A 19,591-nucleotide genomic window follows, 5' to 3' on the forward strand; every position below is an offset into this window, starting at 1 on the left:
GCTCCTGACAGCCACGTCAGCAGGGACACCACGACCGTCAGTTTACCTCCAGCTGTTTGGAGCTGTTTCAGCCCAAGGGCTGCAGACCAGGGCAGCTGGTCCCCTTCCAGATCCACCTGTCCTTAGTCCAAGGCCACACTCCCTGGCTCCAGGGTTTTTGTGTCTTCGTCTTCATCTGTCCTGCTGCTCAGGGACAAGCTTTCAGTCCTGCTGTGCTGGTGCCTATGTAACTGGTTTACTAATAAACCCACTTCTTTCACTATCCCTTTATTATTTTTTTAACGTGTATTTATTTTTGAGAGACAGAGAGAGACAGAGCACGAGCAGGGCAGGAGCAGAGACAGAGACACACAGAATCTGAAGCAGGCTCCCGGCTCTGAACTGTCAGCATAGAGCCCAACGCAGGGCTTGAACTCACCAACCGTGGGATCATGACCTGAGCCACAGTCAGACACTTAACCGACTGAGCCACCCAGGTGCCCCTTTTACTATCCCTTTAAATTTCATCTGTCAGCTCTCTTTCTACCCCTGGATGAAATCTCAGGCAATTCTTGTAGCGATTCCACACACTCTCAGATAATAGAGCCTCTTTGTTTGACTTAGGGTGCCCAGCCTGGTTTGAAGACCCAAACCCTCAAACTTGTATCCAATTTAAAACCTGCCCTGACCCAGGCCTGAGGGAGTGCAGAAAACCCACGGGATGCAGGTAGGGGTGAAGATTGTCTTTCTCCCTGTTTTCTAGCTCCTCCTCACCTGTGCCTTAATCTCTGACCCTTTCTGGGGTGGGATCCAGGGACTGGCAAATTAGGGGGCAAGACTGTAGTCTTCAGAGGCTGGTACTCCTGCTGTCTTGCTGTCCATGCCCTGGGACAGCAGGTGCACAAGAGCTGGCCCTCCCTTCTTGGGGTGCTTTTGTGGGTTCTGCAGGGATCCCTCCCCTGGACATCTCCTGTGCCTCTTCTCCCTCAGCCTCGGCTTCAGTGAGGCAGCCCTTTGGCTGGGGCCACATGGGTGCTCCTAGGAGTCTCACTGGATGGGCACCCTTATGATGACTCGGGGGAGCCCTCCCCCTTGTCCACATCAGGTCCAGGCAAGCGTGTCCTTCCGGGCAGAAGGACGACCCTTTCCTGGTACAGCGTTCTTTGCTCTGCCTCCAGATGAGCCACTCTGGCCTCATTATTGGGGCTCTAGACTTCGGTTGGTAAATAATAAGGTACCATTCTGTGGCCTCAGACTCCAGAGCATAAATGGTAAGCTCTCCAGGTAGCTTTTAAGTTTGTTTTTGTTTTTGTTTTTTTAATGTTTATTTTTGAGAGACCGTGAGCGGGGAGGAGTAGAGAGAGGGGGGACAGAGGATCCAAAGCGGGCTCTGTGCCCAGTGTGGGTCTTGAACTCACAAACTATAAGATCATGACCTGAGCCAAAGTTGGACACTCAACTGACTGAGCCACCCAGGCTCCCCGCTTTTTTTAATTTTAATTCCAATTAGTTAACATACAATGTTCTACTAGTTTCAGGTGTATATTACAGTGATTCAACACTTCCATACATCACCTGCTGGTCATCACAAGGGCACTCCTGAATCCCCATCACTTGTCCCCCTACCCCCAGCCCCGCCCCACTCCCTACTCCCCACCCTGGTAACCATCAGTTTGTTCTCCATGGTTAAGAGTCTGTTTTTCCTAGTACTTTTCTTGAAGTCCACCTCATTTTACTGGAGACCAGAAGGAAAATATCACAGCACATTAACAACTCTGTCCAACCTCTCCACCTCTTCCACCTCCACTTATTACCATCTTGAGGCAGGTGACGGACTAATCACTAAGGACTAATCACTAATCGTGGCAGGAAGGTTTTACAGACTCTCTAGCACCTCAAGGCAGGAGTGAGGACACTCAGCATGTTAAATGGGAGCAGTTAACGCACATATTAGAAACACTGAAGAGGAGCAAGCCTGGGGCATTGTAATAATCACAGGATGAGTAGCAAGAGCAGCTCGCAAGGGAAATGGAAGAAAAACCAAGAGAGCAAGTGTCCAAAAGGCAAGAAACAATGTGTAACAAACAAGAGTGGTTTGTTAGGTCAAAGCTGCTAATGGGTTGAGTATGATACGATCCGAGAAGTGGCCAATGGATCCAGCAAAATGAGGGCTGCCGGCATCCTTGATAAAAGCTGTTCAGAGGCATCCAGGGGCCTTCCTGGTTCCCTGCCTTCTTTTCCCAGCTGGTCTCCTCTCCCTCCAGGAGGGTTCTGGGCTTCACCTACCTCAAACTACTGACAGTGTCTAAGTACGCAAACTCCATCACAGGAACTCCTGTTTGTCCTTCCAGATGGCAATGAGATGCCACCTTGGCCTATCAAGCCTTCTCCCACTCCCAGAGAGAGGCAATCTGTCCCTTCTCTGATACAAGATCCACCCCCAATTCCATTTTCACCTCACACCACTCCCCCTCCCTCCCTCACTGCAGCCACAGAGGCCTCCTGCTGTTGTCTAATACACACAGGCACACACCCTGCTTGGGCTTTGGCTTGGCTATCCCTTCTTCCCCCTCAAACCTGCAAGCCTTGCTCCCTTACCCCTTACCTCCTTCCAATGTCACTTTCTCGGTAAGGACTTTCTTCCCTCTTTAAACTCAACACCCGCTCTACCAAATTCACCATCCATCTTCTTTCCTGTTTTATTTTTCTCCACAGCTTCAATATCCCATAGAAAAGCAATTTACATTTTTGTCTTCTCTATCTCCCTGTGCATCTCCCCTCCTCCACATAAGCTCCACAAGGGAGCTTACCCTCCCTGAATTGGTATATGCTGTATCTCAAAAGGAGAACATTGTTAGCTCATAGTAGGTACTCAATAAATATTTGTTGGGTGAAAGAACAAATAAACAGAGTGGTGGGGCCCAAAGTCTAATCTAGATGGGTTGGAAATAAAATGGGAAGTAAACAGGCGAAAATATCTATTACAAACAACCCTCTGGGGATGCAGAGAAATAAGGTAGTAGCAGACACAGGATATGGGGTTGTGTCAGAGAGAGAGAGTGGGTGTGTGTGTGTATGTGTGTGCGTGCACATGCAACCAAATGATTCAGTAGAGAGCGAGGAGTTAATGATGTAGGAGAGGAGAAACATCTCTGGAGCCAAGTCCTTGAGTTGGCCCAGGGACTGAGATAAGAGCATGTGGAGTGTTTGGGCACAGATGTAGTCAGAATCCACCATGTGGCTTAACATCGCAGAAGCAGGCTGGAAGACCGACCTCCTGTTTTCAATTCCTATAGCACTTCATCCCTGGTCTCTGGTGGCCCTGACTGCTTTCTGCTGTGCATAATTAATTCAAACCTCTAGTGACTTCTGTCTCCTCTAGCTTTTGACCAGAAAAGACAGACCATGACATCAAAATAGTCAAGAAGTAGCTCCAACAGACATAATCTGGCAATGACCTTGTCTGGTATTTTGAAGAAAATACCAGTCACTATATCAGAATCACTGCCATGGGGGTGGACGGAATAAGAGCACCCAGTCCAACCCCCTTATTACAAGTAAGGGGCTCGGGGAGGGGAAGTGCCTAGTCCCGGGCTAGTGGCTGATACGGCACTAGAATCCAAGGTCATGACTCTCTCTCAAAAGCTCCTCTTCAGCACTCAGCAGCTTCTGTCCTGCAATGTGGAGTCAGGGTGCAGCCCCTGGGTCACTGGGTAAGCCACCATAATGGCACAGGTGTTTAAGACATGGAGAAGGAACTTCAAAGGCACAAAACATTCTGTGGCATCACAGCTCCTGCCAGGACCTGTTGAAGCAGGTCCACGTTATGCAGAGAACCCAGCTCCAAATATGCCCCACCCATCATCCCCAAATCCATTCTGAAACAGGTTTTTGCATGCACTATCACAGGGAGTAGGCATTGGTATGGCTTTTGGAGGCAGCAGTTTGGCAGATTTGAATGAAACCTAAAATCTGTACACCTTTTTCTACCCAATATTTTCATATCTAGAAATTTTTCCTAAGAATGACTAATGAAAATCATGCAAAGATATGTGTAAGACGATTCACTGTGGCTTTGATTTTAATAGCAAAAGTCACAAATAATGTGCACACATACGTTTTAGTTATTCTGGGGCAAGAGACTGCAGTAAAAACACTTGCCTTTTTTATATCATCCACTTCTGTCTGGTTTGAATCTATTATAAATATGTATTACTTTCATAATTCAAAAGAAGGAAAAATTAAAAAGACAAATAAACCCTCTCTGATTTGTGCCAGCACCATACTGTCTTGACGATTACAGCTTTGTAATACAGCTTTAAGTCCAGAAACCCTCTCTGATTTCGAAATATGTTCAAACCATGGCCATGCAAATTACTGTATTATTTGTGTTTGTTTATCTTATTGAACATGTACATTGGACAGGTATTGTTTTCACAGTATTAAACCTACTATAAAAAAATGCCTTCTCTGGATTCTTACTGCCTTCAAAATAAAGAAAAATATCTCATCTACTGAGAAGAGGCAGCAAATTATTCTAAATACCCATTCTTCCCTTCTTCTATAGCAGTAGAACTCCTAACTTTAAGCAGGGTACATACTATCTCCGAATATGGACTACATTTCCCAGCCTCCCTAGCAGCTAGGTAAGGCCATGTGACTAAGTTCTGGTCAACAGTGAGCGTGAAGGTTGCTAAATGGCAACTTCTGGGTCACTCATGCCTTTAAATACCAGGGCAGAACTCACAACAGAAGAAATGCAAATTAAAACTGTACTAGGATATATTTCTCACCTATCAGATTGGCAAAAATCAACAGCTTAAAGTACATGGGGTGCCTGGGTGGCTCAGTTGGTTGAGAGTCCAATTCTTGATTTCGGCTGGGGTCATGATCTGATTTGAGCCCCGTGTCGGGCTCTGCACCGACAGTGAGGAGCCTGTTCGGGATCCCTCTCTCTCTGCCCCTCCCTTGCTTGCACTCTCTCTCTCTCTCTCTCAAAATAAATAAAAGAAACTTCAAGTACACTGTTGGTGAAATTGTGTGGAAACAGACCCTCTCATACATTACTGGTGGGAATGTAAAGTTACACGGCCCCTATGATGACAAATGTGGAGATATCTTTAAAAAATGATGACATATTTTATTAACTCTTGACATACGGGTAATCTCATTCCTAAGAATTTACCCTAAGATAAACCCCCAACAAATACAAAAATACACATGCACGAAGTTATTCATTGTGGCATTATTTACAATTGCAAGATATTGAAAAATATTCTAAATGTTCACATATAGGAGATTGGTGGGGTAAACTATGGTCCAACCACACAATGGAGTACTACAATGTTGTTAAAAAAAAAAAAGTTAGGAAGATCTCTGTGAACTCACATGGAGTGATTTCTGGTATATTATAAAGGTTTTTTTCCTAAAAAAAAAAAAAACTCAAAAAGGTCCATGCAGGATACAAACATTTGTGTGGGAAGGGGAAAATGAAAGAATGGGGTGGGAAAGATAGGAGGTAGAAGACTAACACTACTTTGAATGTATTTTTAATATAATTTGATGTTAGAACCTTAATGTTTTACATATTCCAACATTAAATTAACAAGAATGAAAGGAACAAAATACAAATAAATGAATCAAACTGTATTTAAAATAAAATAATGACAAAGAAAATAAAAAATTAATCCAAGTAACATTCATTCATTTTTTTTTTTTTTAATGTTTATTCCTTCTTTGAGAGAGAGAGAGAGAATGACCAGGGGAGGGGCAGAGAGAGGGAGACACAGAATCCAAAGTAGGTTCCAGGCTCTGAGCTGTCAGCACAGAGCCTGGCATGGGGCTTGAACCCATGAACCACGAGATCATGACCTGAGCCCAAGTCGGATGCTTAACCGGCTGAGCCACCCAGGAGCCCCTCATTCACTCATTTATAATGAAGATCCTAATAGTTCCCATTAGGGCTCTACTGTCATTTAGTTTCCGATTTCTCTGTTGTTGGTCATTTAGGTTATTCCCAAGTTTTTATTATTACAAATAGTACTTCGATTATGGTCTTCATAGATAAATCTTTGGCTATATTTCTTATCATTTCTTTATGACTGTTTTCTTGGATGCTGTCCAAGTAACTTTTTTTTTTCCTGGTCCACGTTAACTTCTAAACACAGTTAATACATAAAAACACTTCAAAGAAATCTTAAGCTCTACTGCAGTAGACCTCCCTTCAAGACAATCTGCTGCAGGAGCAGTTGACTGAAGGTCTCTGGCTGCCTCATCTTCAGATCCACTGTAGCATGAATGCCATGGCCACGGCCATGCTGGCCTGAGCTGCTCTCAGCCAGTGGCCCAGCATGGCAGGAATACTGGGCCATTCCTGGTATACTTTACTTGGAGATGCCTAATCGTCCCAAATGAGACTCTCGGACTGGACCGCAGTCAGAAATTCTGCCTACCTAACCCTCCTTCCTTCCCACTGTTTTTCACAGAATGGCACCACAATCTAAAGGATTTTCCTGCCTTTTCCTGCCCTATTCCCCTTTAGCCATTACAGGCACTTCCCAAATCAATCTCTTGCACATCTTATCCTATGGCGGCATCTGCTTCTTGGAGGAACTGAGCTGACACAACTTAGTAGGTTTTTGTTTGTAATGGTATGAATGTAGTATTCTGAAGCAATTGTGTGTGTATTATAGTATTAACCAAATGAGTAAATATATTGATATAGTTGGGGATCAATGTTCAAACTGCAGGAAAAGGAAGACAGAAATATGGGGGGCACCTGGGTGGCTCAGTCAGTTAAGCATCCGACTTTGCTTCAGGTCATGATCTCACGGTTCATGGGTTTGAGCCCTGAGCTGGGCTCTGTGCTGACAGCTCAGAGCCTGGAGCTTGCTTCAGATTCTGTGTCTCCCTCTCTCTCTGCCCCTTCCCTGTTCGTGCTCTCTCTCTCTCAAAAATAGATAAACATTTTTAAAAATTAAAAAAAAAGAAATATGGAATGAGGGAAGCAAAGAAGAATGCTGTAGTGTTGAACTGGAATAGAAGGTCAGTATAACCTCATGAATTATACGTGCATGAATGTGTGTGTGTGCGTGTGTGCGTGCGTGTGTGTGTGTGATATTTATAGGAAATGTAGATAGGGGATAGTTATAAATATATACAGTGTGTGCATATGTATGTATATGTGTGTGTGATTATTTATACATCTTCTAGTTCTGTCCACTGAGAGAGACAAAGAGCACAGCTGTTGGTTTCTAAATTCTGTTAAAAGGAATCTGGTAAAAACATTTCTACACAGAGAGATGTATATGAATGTTTATAGCTGCATAATTCATAATGGCCAAAAAATCCAAACATACCACCCAAATATCCATCAACTAGTGAATTAATTTTTTTTAATGTGGTACATCCATACAATAGAATACTATCCAGCAATAAGAAGAAGTAAACTGCTGATACATTCTACAACAAGGAGAACCTCAAAAACATTATGCTGAGTGAAAGAAGCCTGGCATAAAAGCCCATGCACTGTATGATTCCATACATGAGCAGTCCAGAAAGGGCAAATCTAAAGAGACAGAAATCAGTGCTGTCTAGGACTAGAGAAAGGTGTGGGAATTAAGTGAAAATGGACAGGAGGGAAATGTCTAAGTGATGGAAATGTTCTAAAAGTGGATTGTGATGAGGTTGTACAACTTTACAAATCAGGAGAACTGTCCCTGATTACTTTTGCAGCTTCATGTCCCAATGCTTCCCTTCATACGCCCCCAAATTCCACTTGAGGAATTTCAAAGGATCCTCAGTTTCTATCCAGAACTCCCAGTCTCCACCTGGGACAGCATTATTCATTCTCCATAGCCCAGAACAAATGTCACCTCTGCCGTGATGCCAGAATCAATCCCTTCCTTCCATGCAATCTCATGAAACACTCTTTGCACAACCCTGAGAGCCCTCTTTGCTCTAACTCTTCCAGCTGTGTCTGTGCATGGCTGTCCCCTTACCACTGGACAGTGAGCTCCTCAGATGCAGGGACCAGGTCTTATTCCTCTAGAGAACCTATCAAGGCGTCAGGCACATCATTGGCATTTGGCAAATGAATGAATAAATGAATGAATGAACAAAGCCATGAAGAACAAGTGAGAATGAAGTGAATAGAAAAGGTATGGTCTGTTTTAAGCAACAGATGAACCAGTTGTTAGGAAAGCAATTAAAAAACAACTACAAATCTTGGCCCATAGTACTGGTATGAAATACTCAGCTTGAAGGAGGATTCTGGGAAGATGGTAGAGTAGGAAGCACCAGGAATCTCTCCCCGCCCCCCTGCCCCAGACAAGTGTACTGGCAGAATCTGTCTGAAGTAACTATTTTGGAACTCTGGAGTCTGTCAAAGAAATGAAAGGCATCCAAGTTGGAAAGGAAGAAGTAAAATTGTTTTCAGATAACATGGTCTTATACATAGAAAACCCTATAGATTCCCTGAAGAACTTACTGGAACTAAAAAACAAATTTTTTTTTTAACGTTTATTTATTTTTGAGACAGAGAGAGACAGAGCATGAACGGGGGAGGGTCAGAGAGAGGGAGACACAGAATCTGAAACAGGCTCCAGGCTCTGAGCTGTCAGCCCAGAGCCCGACGCGGGGCTAGAACTCACGGGCTGTGAGATCGTGACCTGAGCCTAAGTCGGCCACTTAACCAACTGAGCCACCCAGGCGCCCCTAAAAAACGAATTTAGCAAAGTAGCAGGATACAAAGTCAACACACAAAAATCAGTTGCATTTCTGTACTCAATGAACGATCTGAAAAGGAAATCACAAAAACAATTCCATTTACAACAGCATCAAAAAGAATAACATATTTAGGAATTAACTTAACCAAGGAGGTGAGAGATTTGGACAACGAAAACTGTGAAACATTTCTGAAAGAAACTAAAGAAGGTATAAATAAATGGAAACACATCCCACATTCATGGATCAGAAGACTTAATATTGTTAAACTGTAGATACTACCGAAAGAAATCTCCAGATTTAATCCAATACCTGTAAAAATCTTAGTGATGTTTTTTGCAGAAAAACACAACTTAAAATTCACATGAAGTCTCAAGGGACCCCAGAAAGCTAAAACAATCTTGAAAAAGAAGAACAAAACTGGATGATACAGACTTACTGATGTCAAAACTTACTACAAAGCTACATTAGTCAAAACAGTCTAGTACTGGCATAAAGACAGACATATGAAACAACAGAATAGAAGAAAGAGCCCAGAAAGAAATCTTCACGTGTACGGTCAAATGACTTTTGCAAGGGTGCCAAGACCATTCAATGAAAAAAAAAAATGGTATTTTCAACAAATGGTGCTGGAAAACTGGAAATGCACATGCAAAAGAAATAAGTTGGATCCTTATCTAATACCATATACAAAAATTAATTCAAAATAGACCAAAGATCTAAATGTAACACCCCCCCACCAAAGTAAAAGGCTTAGAGAAAAACAAGACAAAACCACCCTAACTTTGGGTTTGGCTATGATTTCTTGGATATGACATCAAAGGCACAGGTAACAGAAGAAAAAATTGGCATAAAAATTTTTTAATCATGTATATTAAGAGACACTACCCATGGAGTAAAAAAACAACTCACAGAATAGGAGACAATATTTGTAAATCATTTATATGATAAGGATTCAATATCTAGAATATGTAAGTCCTAAAATTCAACAGTAACAAAAAATAAATGACCCAGTTTAAAACCGGGTGAAGGACTGGAATAGACATTTCTCCACAGAAGATAATGAATGGCCAATAAACACATGAAAAGAGGCTCATCAGGGAAATGCAAATCGAAACTACAATGAGATATCACCTCACAGGCATTAAGGTGGCCACTATAAAACATCAGCAACAGAAAACAAATATCGGTGAGGCTGTGGAAAAATTGGAACTGTTGTACACCATTGGTGAGAACGTAAAATAGTGTAGCCACTGTGGAAAGCAGTTCATTTAAAATGGAACTTCCTCACTTAACAATAGAACTACCATATGGGGCGCCTGGGTAGCTCTGTCAGTTAAGCATCCAGCTGGGGCTCAGATCATGATCTCACGGTTCCTGAGGTTGAGCCCCACACCAGGCTGCTTTCAGCACAGAGCCTAGTTCGGATCCTCTGTCTCCCTCTCTCTCTGCCCCTCCCCTGCCCTCTCTCTTTTTCTCTCCCTCATACGTAAATAAACACTTAAAAATAAATAGAACTACCATATGGTCTAGCAATTCTACTTCTGGTATACACGGACAAGAATTGAAAGCAGGGTCTCAAAGAGACATGTGTACACCCATGTTCACAATAGCTAAAACTTGGAAGCAACACAAGTAAGTGTTCAACAGCAGACGAATGGATAAGCGAAATGTGACACATACATACAATGGCATATTATTCAGCCTTAAAAAGGAAAGATATTCTGTAACATGCTACAATACGGACAAACTTTGAGGGCATTATGCCAGGTGAAATAAGCCAGTCGCCAAAAGACAAATACTGTAAAAGTCCACTTATATGAGGTACTTACAGTAGCCAAATTCATAAAGACAGAAATTGTAATGATGATTGCCAGGGGGCGGAGTGGGGAAACGGGGATGGACAGTTATTGTTATTGGGTATAGAGTTTCAGTTTTACAAGATGAAAAGTGTTATGGGGATGGATGGGGGTAATTTCTGTACAACAATGTGAATATATTTAATACCACTGAAGAAGAGTACACTTAAAAGTGGTTAAGACAGTAAATTTTATGCATATTTTACTACAATTTTAAAAACACTACAAAACAATAAGTATGTGTAAAGGACAATGGTGACAAAGATGACCCATCTCTTACCTTCATCAAGCAGCCAGCAAACACAAGGAAGCCTCTTGAATGCAGATGTTTGGCCAACGAGAACCCAAATCCCGAGTCACAGCCTGTGACCAGGACAGCTTTGCTGCCAACCTGTTTTAGAAGGTCATACCCCACATTAGGAACCCAAGATCCTATGAGCATAGTGATCAAGCCTCCTCTGGGCAGTAACGATTAGTGCTTCCTGAGTGAGCCAGTCCTGGCCCTGCCCACCCGCCTCTAGCTTTCTAGAGAAGCACCATGGTATAGTGGGAAATGCTTAGACTCAGAATCAGACCAGGTTCTAACCTTTCTGGCATCAGTTCCCTAATCTATAATCCCCAACACCACCATCCCCATCATTATGGTATATTGATCGTTTCTTACCATACGCAAGGCACTGTGCATGCATTTTTCTTATTTAATCCCCATAGTAACTCCATACTGTATGATTATTATACTACGTTGCAAGTGAGGAAATAGATATTTTCTAAATACCCAAGGTAGTTAGTTAGTGGTAGAGCTGGAACTGAAACCAGGAATGAGAGATTCCAGAGTCTAAACTCAACCCCTAACTTCATTTGATGGGGGTAAAGGGGGCAGTTAAGAGAGTGGAAAGTGGTTCCAGATGTCTCAGAAGCACTGAGGCCCTGCTCTGAGGGTGGCCCGGGGCCGGGGGTCGGAAGGGAAGGGCTCTGACCACCTGGCTGGTTTTCAGCTGGACTGCCACTCACCGGGTTCACCTCATCAGAGTAAGTGCGCAGGCTGAGAGGGACAGGGGAGGCGGAGTAAAGCAGCTGCATGCGTCTGCAAGAGAGAAGGAAACCATGAGTAAAGTCTGTGGTCACACCTGGCCCTGTTCCTGGGTACCAGTGAGCACCCCACTGCTCCCCACTCCAAGCCCCTGAGGACAATCTGCTGGTACTAGTGAGGAAGAGGACCTTTTTCCTCTGGGGTTGCAAGGCTGGGACAAAGTAAGCCAGCAGTTTGCAGTGGCCATTCTTGCCACTGTGTAAGGAATGGAATCGTCCTCCAGTGATACAGCTTTGTTAACAAAGCCTTTTGCAAATTCAATGTCTTAACCCTTAGGTTTTACGCTGCTTCCTGATAGCTATTTTTCAATTAAACTTTTGTTTTTGAAATAATTGTAGATTCATATGCAGTTAAAAAATAACACAGAGAGATGTCCTGTAACCCTTTACCCAATTTCCCCCAATGGCAACATTTTGCAAAACTATATAGCACAATATCACAATCAGGATATTGACATACAGTGAAAATACAGAAGATTTCCATCACCACAAGGATCCCTCATGTTACCCTTTTATTGCCACACCCACTTCTCTCCCACCTCATAGCCTCTTTAACCACTAATCTGCTCTCCATCGCTACAATTTTGTCATTTCAAGAATGTTATATAAATGGAGTCACACAGTATATATAACCTTTTAGGATTGCTTTTTTCACTGAACATAATTCTCTGGAGATTCATCCAGATTGTTGCATGTATCAATATTCTTTTTTTACTGCTACATTGTATTTCATGGCATGGGTATACCACAGTTTAACCGTTCAACTATTTTTGTTTGTTTTTAAGTAGGCTCCACATCCAACATGGGGCTGGAAATCACCACCCTGAGATCAAGAGTTGCATGCTCTACTGACTGACCCAGCCAAGTGCCCCTGACCATTCAACTATTAAAGGGCATCCAGAATGTTTCCAGTTTGGAGTTATTACAAATAAAGCTGCTATGAACATTCCTGTACAAGTTTTTGTGCAAATCTATTTTTCTCTTGGGTAAATGCCCAGGAGAGCAATTGCTGGGTCATATGGTAGTTGCATGTTTAGTTTTTAAGAAACCTTCACACTGTTTTGCAAAGTGGCTGAAGCCTTCTACGTTACAGCAGCAACGGATGAGTGATCCAGTTTCTCCATATCCTTGCCAGCATTTGGTGGTCTCACCACTTTTATTTTAGCCATACTGATGACTAAAAAAGATAATCTCACCGTTTCTAATTTGCATTTCTCAAATGGCTAATGATGTTGAACATCTTTTCATGTACTTATTTGCCATCTGTATATGTTCTTTGGTAAGATGTCTCTTCATGTCTTTTGTCTATATTCTTTTTTTTAAGATTTTATTTTATTTATTTTTTTATTAAAAAAATTTTTAACGTTTATTTTTGAGAGACAGAGAGAGAATACAAGCTGGGGTTGGGGGAGCAGAGAGAGAGAGGGAGACACAGAATCTGAAGCAGGCTCCAGGCTCTGGGCTGTCAGCACAGAGCCCGATGCAGGGCTTGAACTCACCAACCGTGAGATCATGACCTGAGCTGAAGTCAGTGCTTGACTGACTGAGCCACCCAGGCACCCCAAGATTTTAAGTTACCTCCACACCCAACATGGGGCTTGAACTCACAACCCCGAGATCAAGAGTCACACGCTCCTCTGATTCAGCCAGCCAACTGCCCCTCACTATTGAGTTTTGAGAGTTTGTTACATGTTTTAGATGCTAGTTCTCTGTCACATATATAGTATGCAAATATTTTCTCCTATCCTGGAAGTTGTCTCTTCATCCTCTTCACAGGCTCTTTCGCAGAGGGAACGTGTTTCATTTTGATGAAGTCTGACATCAATTTTTCCTTTTATGGGTAATGCTTTTGGTGTCAAGTTTTGGAACTCTGTCTACCCCAGAACCCAAAGATTTTCTCCTGTTTTTTTTCTAAGAGTGTGATAGTTTTGTGTTTTACATTTTAAGTCCATGATCCATTTTGAGTTAACTTTTGTATACAATGTGAGACTTAGGTCAAAGTGCATTTTTTTTTTTTTTTTTTTGGCCTAAGCATGTCCAATTGCTCCAGAACCATTTTTTGAAAATGTTGTCTTTTCTGCATTTCATTGCTTTTGCACCTTTGTCAAATATCAGTTTGGCATATTTGGGTGGGTCTATTTCTGGATTCTCTCTTCTGTTTCATTGAGCTATGTGCTCCCATCTTTTCTTTTTCAAAACTGTTTTTGCTATCCTATTTTCCTTGCCTGTTCGTACAACTTCTAGAACAATCTTATCCTTATCTACAAAAATCTGGCTGGGATTTTTATACAAATTGTGCTAAGCTTGTATATCAATTTGAGGGAAATTGACATTTTTACTTTTTTTGAGTTCTTCGATCCCTGAACATAGTATGGGATTTATTTAGATCGTTGATTTCTTTCATCAGCACTGTATAGTTTCCTGCATACAAAATCCTGTACATGGTTACTGTATTTATGCTTCAGTAGCTCATTTTTTTGAGTTTTTTAAATGGTATTGTTTTAAATTTTGATATCCACAGTTCATTGCTAGGATATAAAAATACACTTTATTTATATTCTTTTATTTTGTGTGCTATCATGATTCCTGAAAGAAACCTATTTTTTCATGGTTTATATTTTTGTGTATTACTGAATTCTATTTGCTAATATTTTAAGAATTTTTGCATCTGTATGCATGAGGGATATTGGTCTGTGGTTCTTTTTTTTTTTTTTTTTTAATGTTTATTTATTTTGAGAGACACAGGGACGGGGGAGGGGCAGAGAGAGCAGAGAGAGAATCCCAAGCAGGCTCCGCACTGTCAGTGTGGAGCCCGACGCAGGGCTCGATCTCACACACTCTGAGATCATGACCTCGGCCAAAATCAAGAGTCAGATGCTCAACCAACTGAGCTACCCAGGCACCCCCTCTTTTTCTGTACAGTATTTGTAGAGTTTGGAACCAGGGTAATACTACCTTCATAAAGTGCAAAGTGTTCGCCCTGGGTAGGGATTGAGTTCCGGCTCCCTATGAGGTCTCCACTCATACTCCCTGCCTGGGAGGGGTCGGGATGTCTCACTACTGCTCCCCACATGCACGGGAGTGTGGTCTCACTACTGCTGAGAGGTTGGCAAAGTCCTGATTCTCCCTGACTCCCACCCACACAGGCAGGGTGCCTGATTACTGCTGGGTGAGAACAAAAGTCCTGGCCCCTCGTTGGCTTTCTCTGACACTACCCCTGATGGAGGGAGTGCAGTACCTCACTACAGCCTGGTGAAGGTGGAGGTGCAGGCTCAACACCTCACCATCTGGGGGAGGCCACAGCTTTTTTCTGTGGTGGCTGCCTAGAGCGCAGTGATTATTGTCCACAGTTTTCTGTCTTGCTAGGCTGGTCTTTTGGCTAAAGAGAGCAAGCTTTTGCTGGGGCTTTTTGTGCCTAGGCTCACTGGCATTTTTGGGTTCAGCTCCAAGTGTGGGATAGATGAAGGGGAAAGAAAACCTAGAGAGCTCATCACTGTGTTGTTTCTTAGTCCCCGAGGTCCCTAGCTGATCTGCCTTCTTCTCTCCATCTTCTAGAATCTTGCTATGCTTGCTTTACATAATACCCGGGGGGTTTAGTCGTACCTTTTGGAAGCCAATAGAGAAAAGTACATCTACTCCATCTTTCCAGAAGGAGAAGTGCAGTTAGTTTTTAAACGAATATTAAACCAGAAATGATAAATGGAGGTGGTGGAGGCAAGTGAGCAGCTGGTAACAGGGGAGAGAAGGTAGGAGATAGACTTGTACTGTTTTCTACCATTTGAATTTTGTACTCTGCTAATATATTATCTACTCAAAACAAAGTTTTTTTAGATATTCATAAAAATGTGTTATCCAACATTCTTCAAGAACAATGGGTTCACTAGCCAGAAACGAGGGTCCAGTAGAAAATCTGCCAGAGTAAACTCCTGTCCGTTTGAACTGTCATAGAAGAGTCTCTTTGGACTTTAAATCCTAGTACATGCTGGTCTCATGAGCAGAATGGTACAGTTAGAATGTTCAAAGGTAGTTAAATGATTTTATCCAAAGAGAATCGCTGTTTTTCCAAGACCCCAGAGGTTAATCTGCAAAAAAAGAACAAGGTGTCCGTCTGGACCAGATTATATGTGTTCCTCCCCCTGCAAGTTCCTTTGTACTACTTGATACTTTGAGAAGTAACAGAAAGGTCACAGCAGGAGAAAGAACTTATTTCAAACGGACTTGCCGCCAGATTTTTTCTCATCTACTTCCCCATTCTCAAATATATTCGGACCCAGACTTGACTCTCTCTGGGTGTACTGTAGCAGGCTGTACTGCCCAGACCCAGCTGTAAGTGGTGTATTTCTTCTTCTCTACCCAGCACAAGGCTCCATCCCTCCACACTCACCTCCCAAGAGGCACAACCTTGACAAGGTGGGGGAGTGGGGCCAAGATTAGCATGCGGAAGCTCCAGCAACATGAGGGTACCCTCCTGGGGACTGCGTGGCTTCTCACCTTTCCCCCTTGGCCATTGCTGGGATCGCCTCGTCCTGCTCCTATTCTCACTGGGAGGCTCCTGTAGCTGCTGTGGGTCCCTAGCTTGGGGCTACTGCTCAATTTGAGGGTTCTTGGGCCTGGAAAGGCCTTAACACCTCAATTCTCTAACTTTAGTTGACAAGCACCTGGGGAGCTTGTTACAATGCAGACTCCCAGGCCCCTCCCATTGACCTTCTGATTCAGCAGGAAGGGGCGGCAGCAAACTGAGGGTCACCCAAACCCCTTACTCCATCAGCTATGCCAGTCTCACAGGCGGTTCTAGTTCAACTCGGGACAGTCAGTAAACTTTCTGAGGGGTAGAATCCCAAAGAGGTAGCAGCCAGATTCAGAGAAGAAGAGCTGGCTGGCTGCTGTCCTAACCTACCAGCGCCATTAGATGGGGCAGGAACTTCCCTTGAGGGCCTGTGGGAGAAGCCCCTGGTCCCCAGAGTACTGTCATCTGGGAACTTGCCAGGCCACATTTGAGATGCCACCCCATGCTGGCCAGGGCATTAATCCTGGCTTCTTTTCCATCTTACCAGTCTGTGTCTCTATCCCTTTTGTTCCTCCATCATGAATCAGCCACAATGACCGGTAACCCAGCTTTCTGCTGAGAGGAGTCATGACTAAGTGATTTGACAGGCTGATCATAACAAGATGGAGTCTAGGAGGCACAAATGTCAGGGACACAATGCAGCTTGGGAGAAATATGGCCTCACACAGCAGCATATGTGAAAACATAGTAGTCCGCTCAACCATGAATCACAAGTGATGTGACTGCCAAAAGAATCTAACGTGAGCCAAGGCTGGAAAGGATAAAGAAGCCCTTCTCCACTCTGCCTGGGTCAGGCTATCCTGGAGTATTACACATCATGCCCAGGCAGGCAGTGCTGAGCACTGGAGTTAAGCCAACCGGTATGTATAACCAGGATCCAGGAGGTGGTGTCCAGGAGGTGGGGAACGCACCAGTAAGTCACCTCTCCTGGGGGAGGGCAGGTCATCAGGTCATTGTCCTTCAAAAGAGCCAGGCTCCATTCTCTCTTCAATGGGATGCTGCCTTTGTGGGAAGGGCCATTTTATACTCCTCCTCCTCCTTCTCCTCCCCCCCATCCTCCCCCCCTTCTTCTTCCTCTTCCTCCTCCTCCTCCTCCTCCTCCTCCTCCTCCTTTCAGAGACAGCACGTGTGCATGAGCAGGGGAAGGGGCAGAGGGAGCAAGAGAGACTCGGCATGAAGTGCAACGTGGGGCTCAATCCTACGACCCTGGGATCATGACCTGGGCCGAAATCAAGAGGCAGATGCTCAGCCAACTGTGCCACCCAGATGCCCCTATACTCTTCTTATATGAGGTCTTCTGCTAGTTGAAGCCCATCTCCAACCAAGCTTCTGTAGCCCAAGGAAATGCCTTTAAGAAAATGGTGCTAAAAGCCTAAATGCATGTTCTTCTAGACAGACATATTAATCAGTATAGAAAATATCCATCAATTTTCTAGCTGCTGAGACTTTGAATTTAACCTGACACCTAATTTCTCTCCTTTCAAATATAAAGGAACAGAACGTATTATTTTTTCCTTGCCTCTGTGCTGCAAAAGACAAAAATGAGGTAACAGAGCACTCTGAACCCCCTTGGAAAAGGCAATTCCAGAAGTTCTCAAAGAAGAGCTGCTTGTTTAATTTGTACTTAATGCTTTCTCTAAATCACACAAACAGTTCAGTGAAGCCTCAGGACATTTTAGTTAACTGGTTCCATGTGTAAGTTTTAAAAACAGCAATTATCCAGGAGATCAAAGTATTGGGACACATCAACGTTCTATGTCTCCATAGACATAGAACATTCTATGTTCCAAGAGGGGCATCACCTCACTCAGGTAGGACTCTTCCAGACATACAGATCGGAGTGTAAATATGACAAAACATCACACAAACGCAAACTGACAGGCATTCTTCCAAAGTGTCAAGGTCATGAACAACAAAAACTGAGGAACTATCCCCAGTAGGAAGAGACTGAGGAGACATGACAACTAAATGCACTGTGGGACCCTGGTTTGTACCTGGAACCAGGAAAAGGTCCGTTTGTAGGCTATTTGGTAAAATTTGAATCAGGTCTCTAGATCAGTCCATCATATCACATCAGTGGTAATTTCCTGGTTTTGCTGATTGCACAATGCAAGGGAAGTTAGGTGAAAGACACAGGAACCCTTTGTACTAATTTTGCAACCTTTGTATAAGGGTAGTTATTTCAAAATAAAAAGTTGAAGAGAATAAAGCAGTGTTGAAAGATATTCTTCTGTGCCCTGTGAAAGTCTTTGTCTGTTGCAGGCACCTTTGGGTTTCCTTTGCTGGTAGAGAGCAGGGGTTGGCAGACATCTTTGAGGGTCAGGCCTTAACACCTCCTGCATCATCCGTGTGTGAAGAGCTCTGTTTCGCCTAGAAGGTGACCCTCGAGGGCACCTCCATCTTTTAGTTTCTTACCTTGTTCCCTTTTCTCTATCACACAAACTCAGGGTTTTCCCTGGGAGCTGTGACAGGGGTCTGAAGAGGCGGGCAGTCAGCATTATGGCCACAAGAGGTAGAATGGTCAGCCTCCTCCCGGGGGGGTTCTGAAACGCAAAATGTATACTCAGCATTGCCTTGTTGCCTTCCCGCGTTTACCTTTCAGGGGCTTAGACGGGAGTGGCCATTTTCACTCCAGGTTGTGAGAGTCCCAACTGGACCTGTCTGTCTGGCCCAGGTCTGCTCATGGCACCAGACAGTGTCCTCCTGCACCGCCTACATCAAGCTGCAGCTTCATAGGATAGAAAGAGTCAGGAGGCTGGGTTCTGGTTCTGGTTCCGGCTGTGCCACCAACTCCTTGGGCAACCCTGGGCAAGCCATCACCCATTTGTAACATGAGAAAGATGGACCAGGCCAGTGATCCTAAAACCAAGCTAAGTAGCAACCGCAGGAAGGACCTGGGGACCTACCCCCTTGGGGATTCCAACTCCATGAGTCCCATTCTCATGTCTGTGTTCCCCACAACCTGCAGATCACCAATCTGTGGTGACTCAGGACACCAGCCTGCACTCTGTTTGGTCCCGTGCTTCCACAGGCAGCTCTTCCAGCCCATGGCACGTATCACCGGACTCAACTCTCCACCTCTCTCCCCCACCCCACCAAAAACAGGGTCTGGCTCTGAGCCTCAATTCGTCAGTAGCTCTCAGCGCATGGAGACTGGAGCTAGAAAATGAGACACACTTCCATCGACCTAAATTAAAACACATGCACACCCAGTCTCTCCCACCACCTTCTTCTGAAGTCAAATCAACCTTATTGCAACAAGGCCATGTACCACGTGGTGTCACCTTAAGACTACTCGTCGACAAAACATCATACGCACGTCATGCACATCATGACCAGTTGTGCATTATTAACAGTTGACTGGTGTGTGCAT

At 43.8% G+C, this 19,591-nt stretch overlaps 1 protein-coding gene across 1 annotated transcript in view; it reads right to left on the reverse strand.

The window, feature by feature from the left end:
• Positions 1 to 19,014, reverse strand: part of BDH1 (3-hydroxybutyrate dehydrogenase 1) — a 36,033-nt gene extending 17,019 nt beyond the window's left edge. The window contains exons 1-3 of the mRNA XM_049628370.1: positions 18,634 to 19,014; positions 11,574 to 11,646; positions 10,843 to 10,953 (exon numbers count right to left, since the gene is read on the reverse strand). Of these exons, the coding sequence (XP_049484327.1) occupies positions 10,843 to 10,953; positions 11,574 to 11,646; positions 18,634 to 18,788 (339 nt within the window). The 5' untranslated portion in view covers positions 18,789 to 19,014. The remainder of the gene's footprint in view (positions 1 to 10,842; positions 10,954 to 11,573; positions 11,647 to 18,633) is intronic.
• Between the last annotated feature and the right edge of the window lie 577 nt (positions 19,015 to 19,591).

The sequence above is a fragment of the Panthera uncia genome, chromosome C2, assembly GCF_023721935.1.
Source record: "Panthera uncia isolate 11264 chromosome C2, Puncia_PCG_1.0, whole genome shotgun sequence".
In the NCBI taxonomy this organism is placed as follows: domain Eukaryota; kingdom Metazoa; phylum Chordata; class Mammalia; order Carnivora; family Felidae; genus Panthera; species Panthera uncia.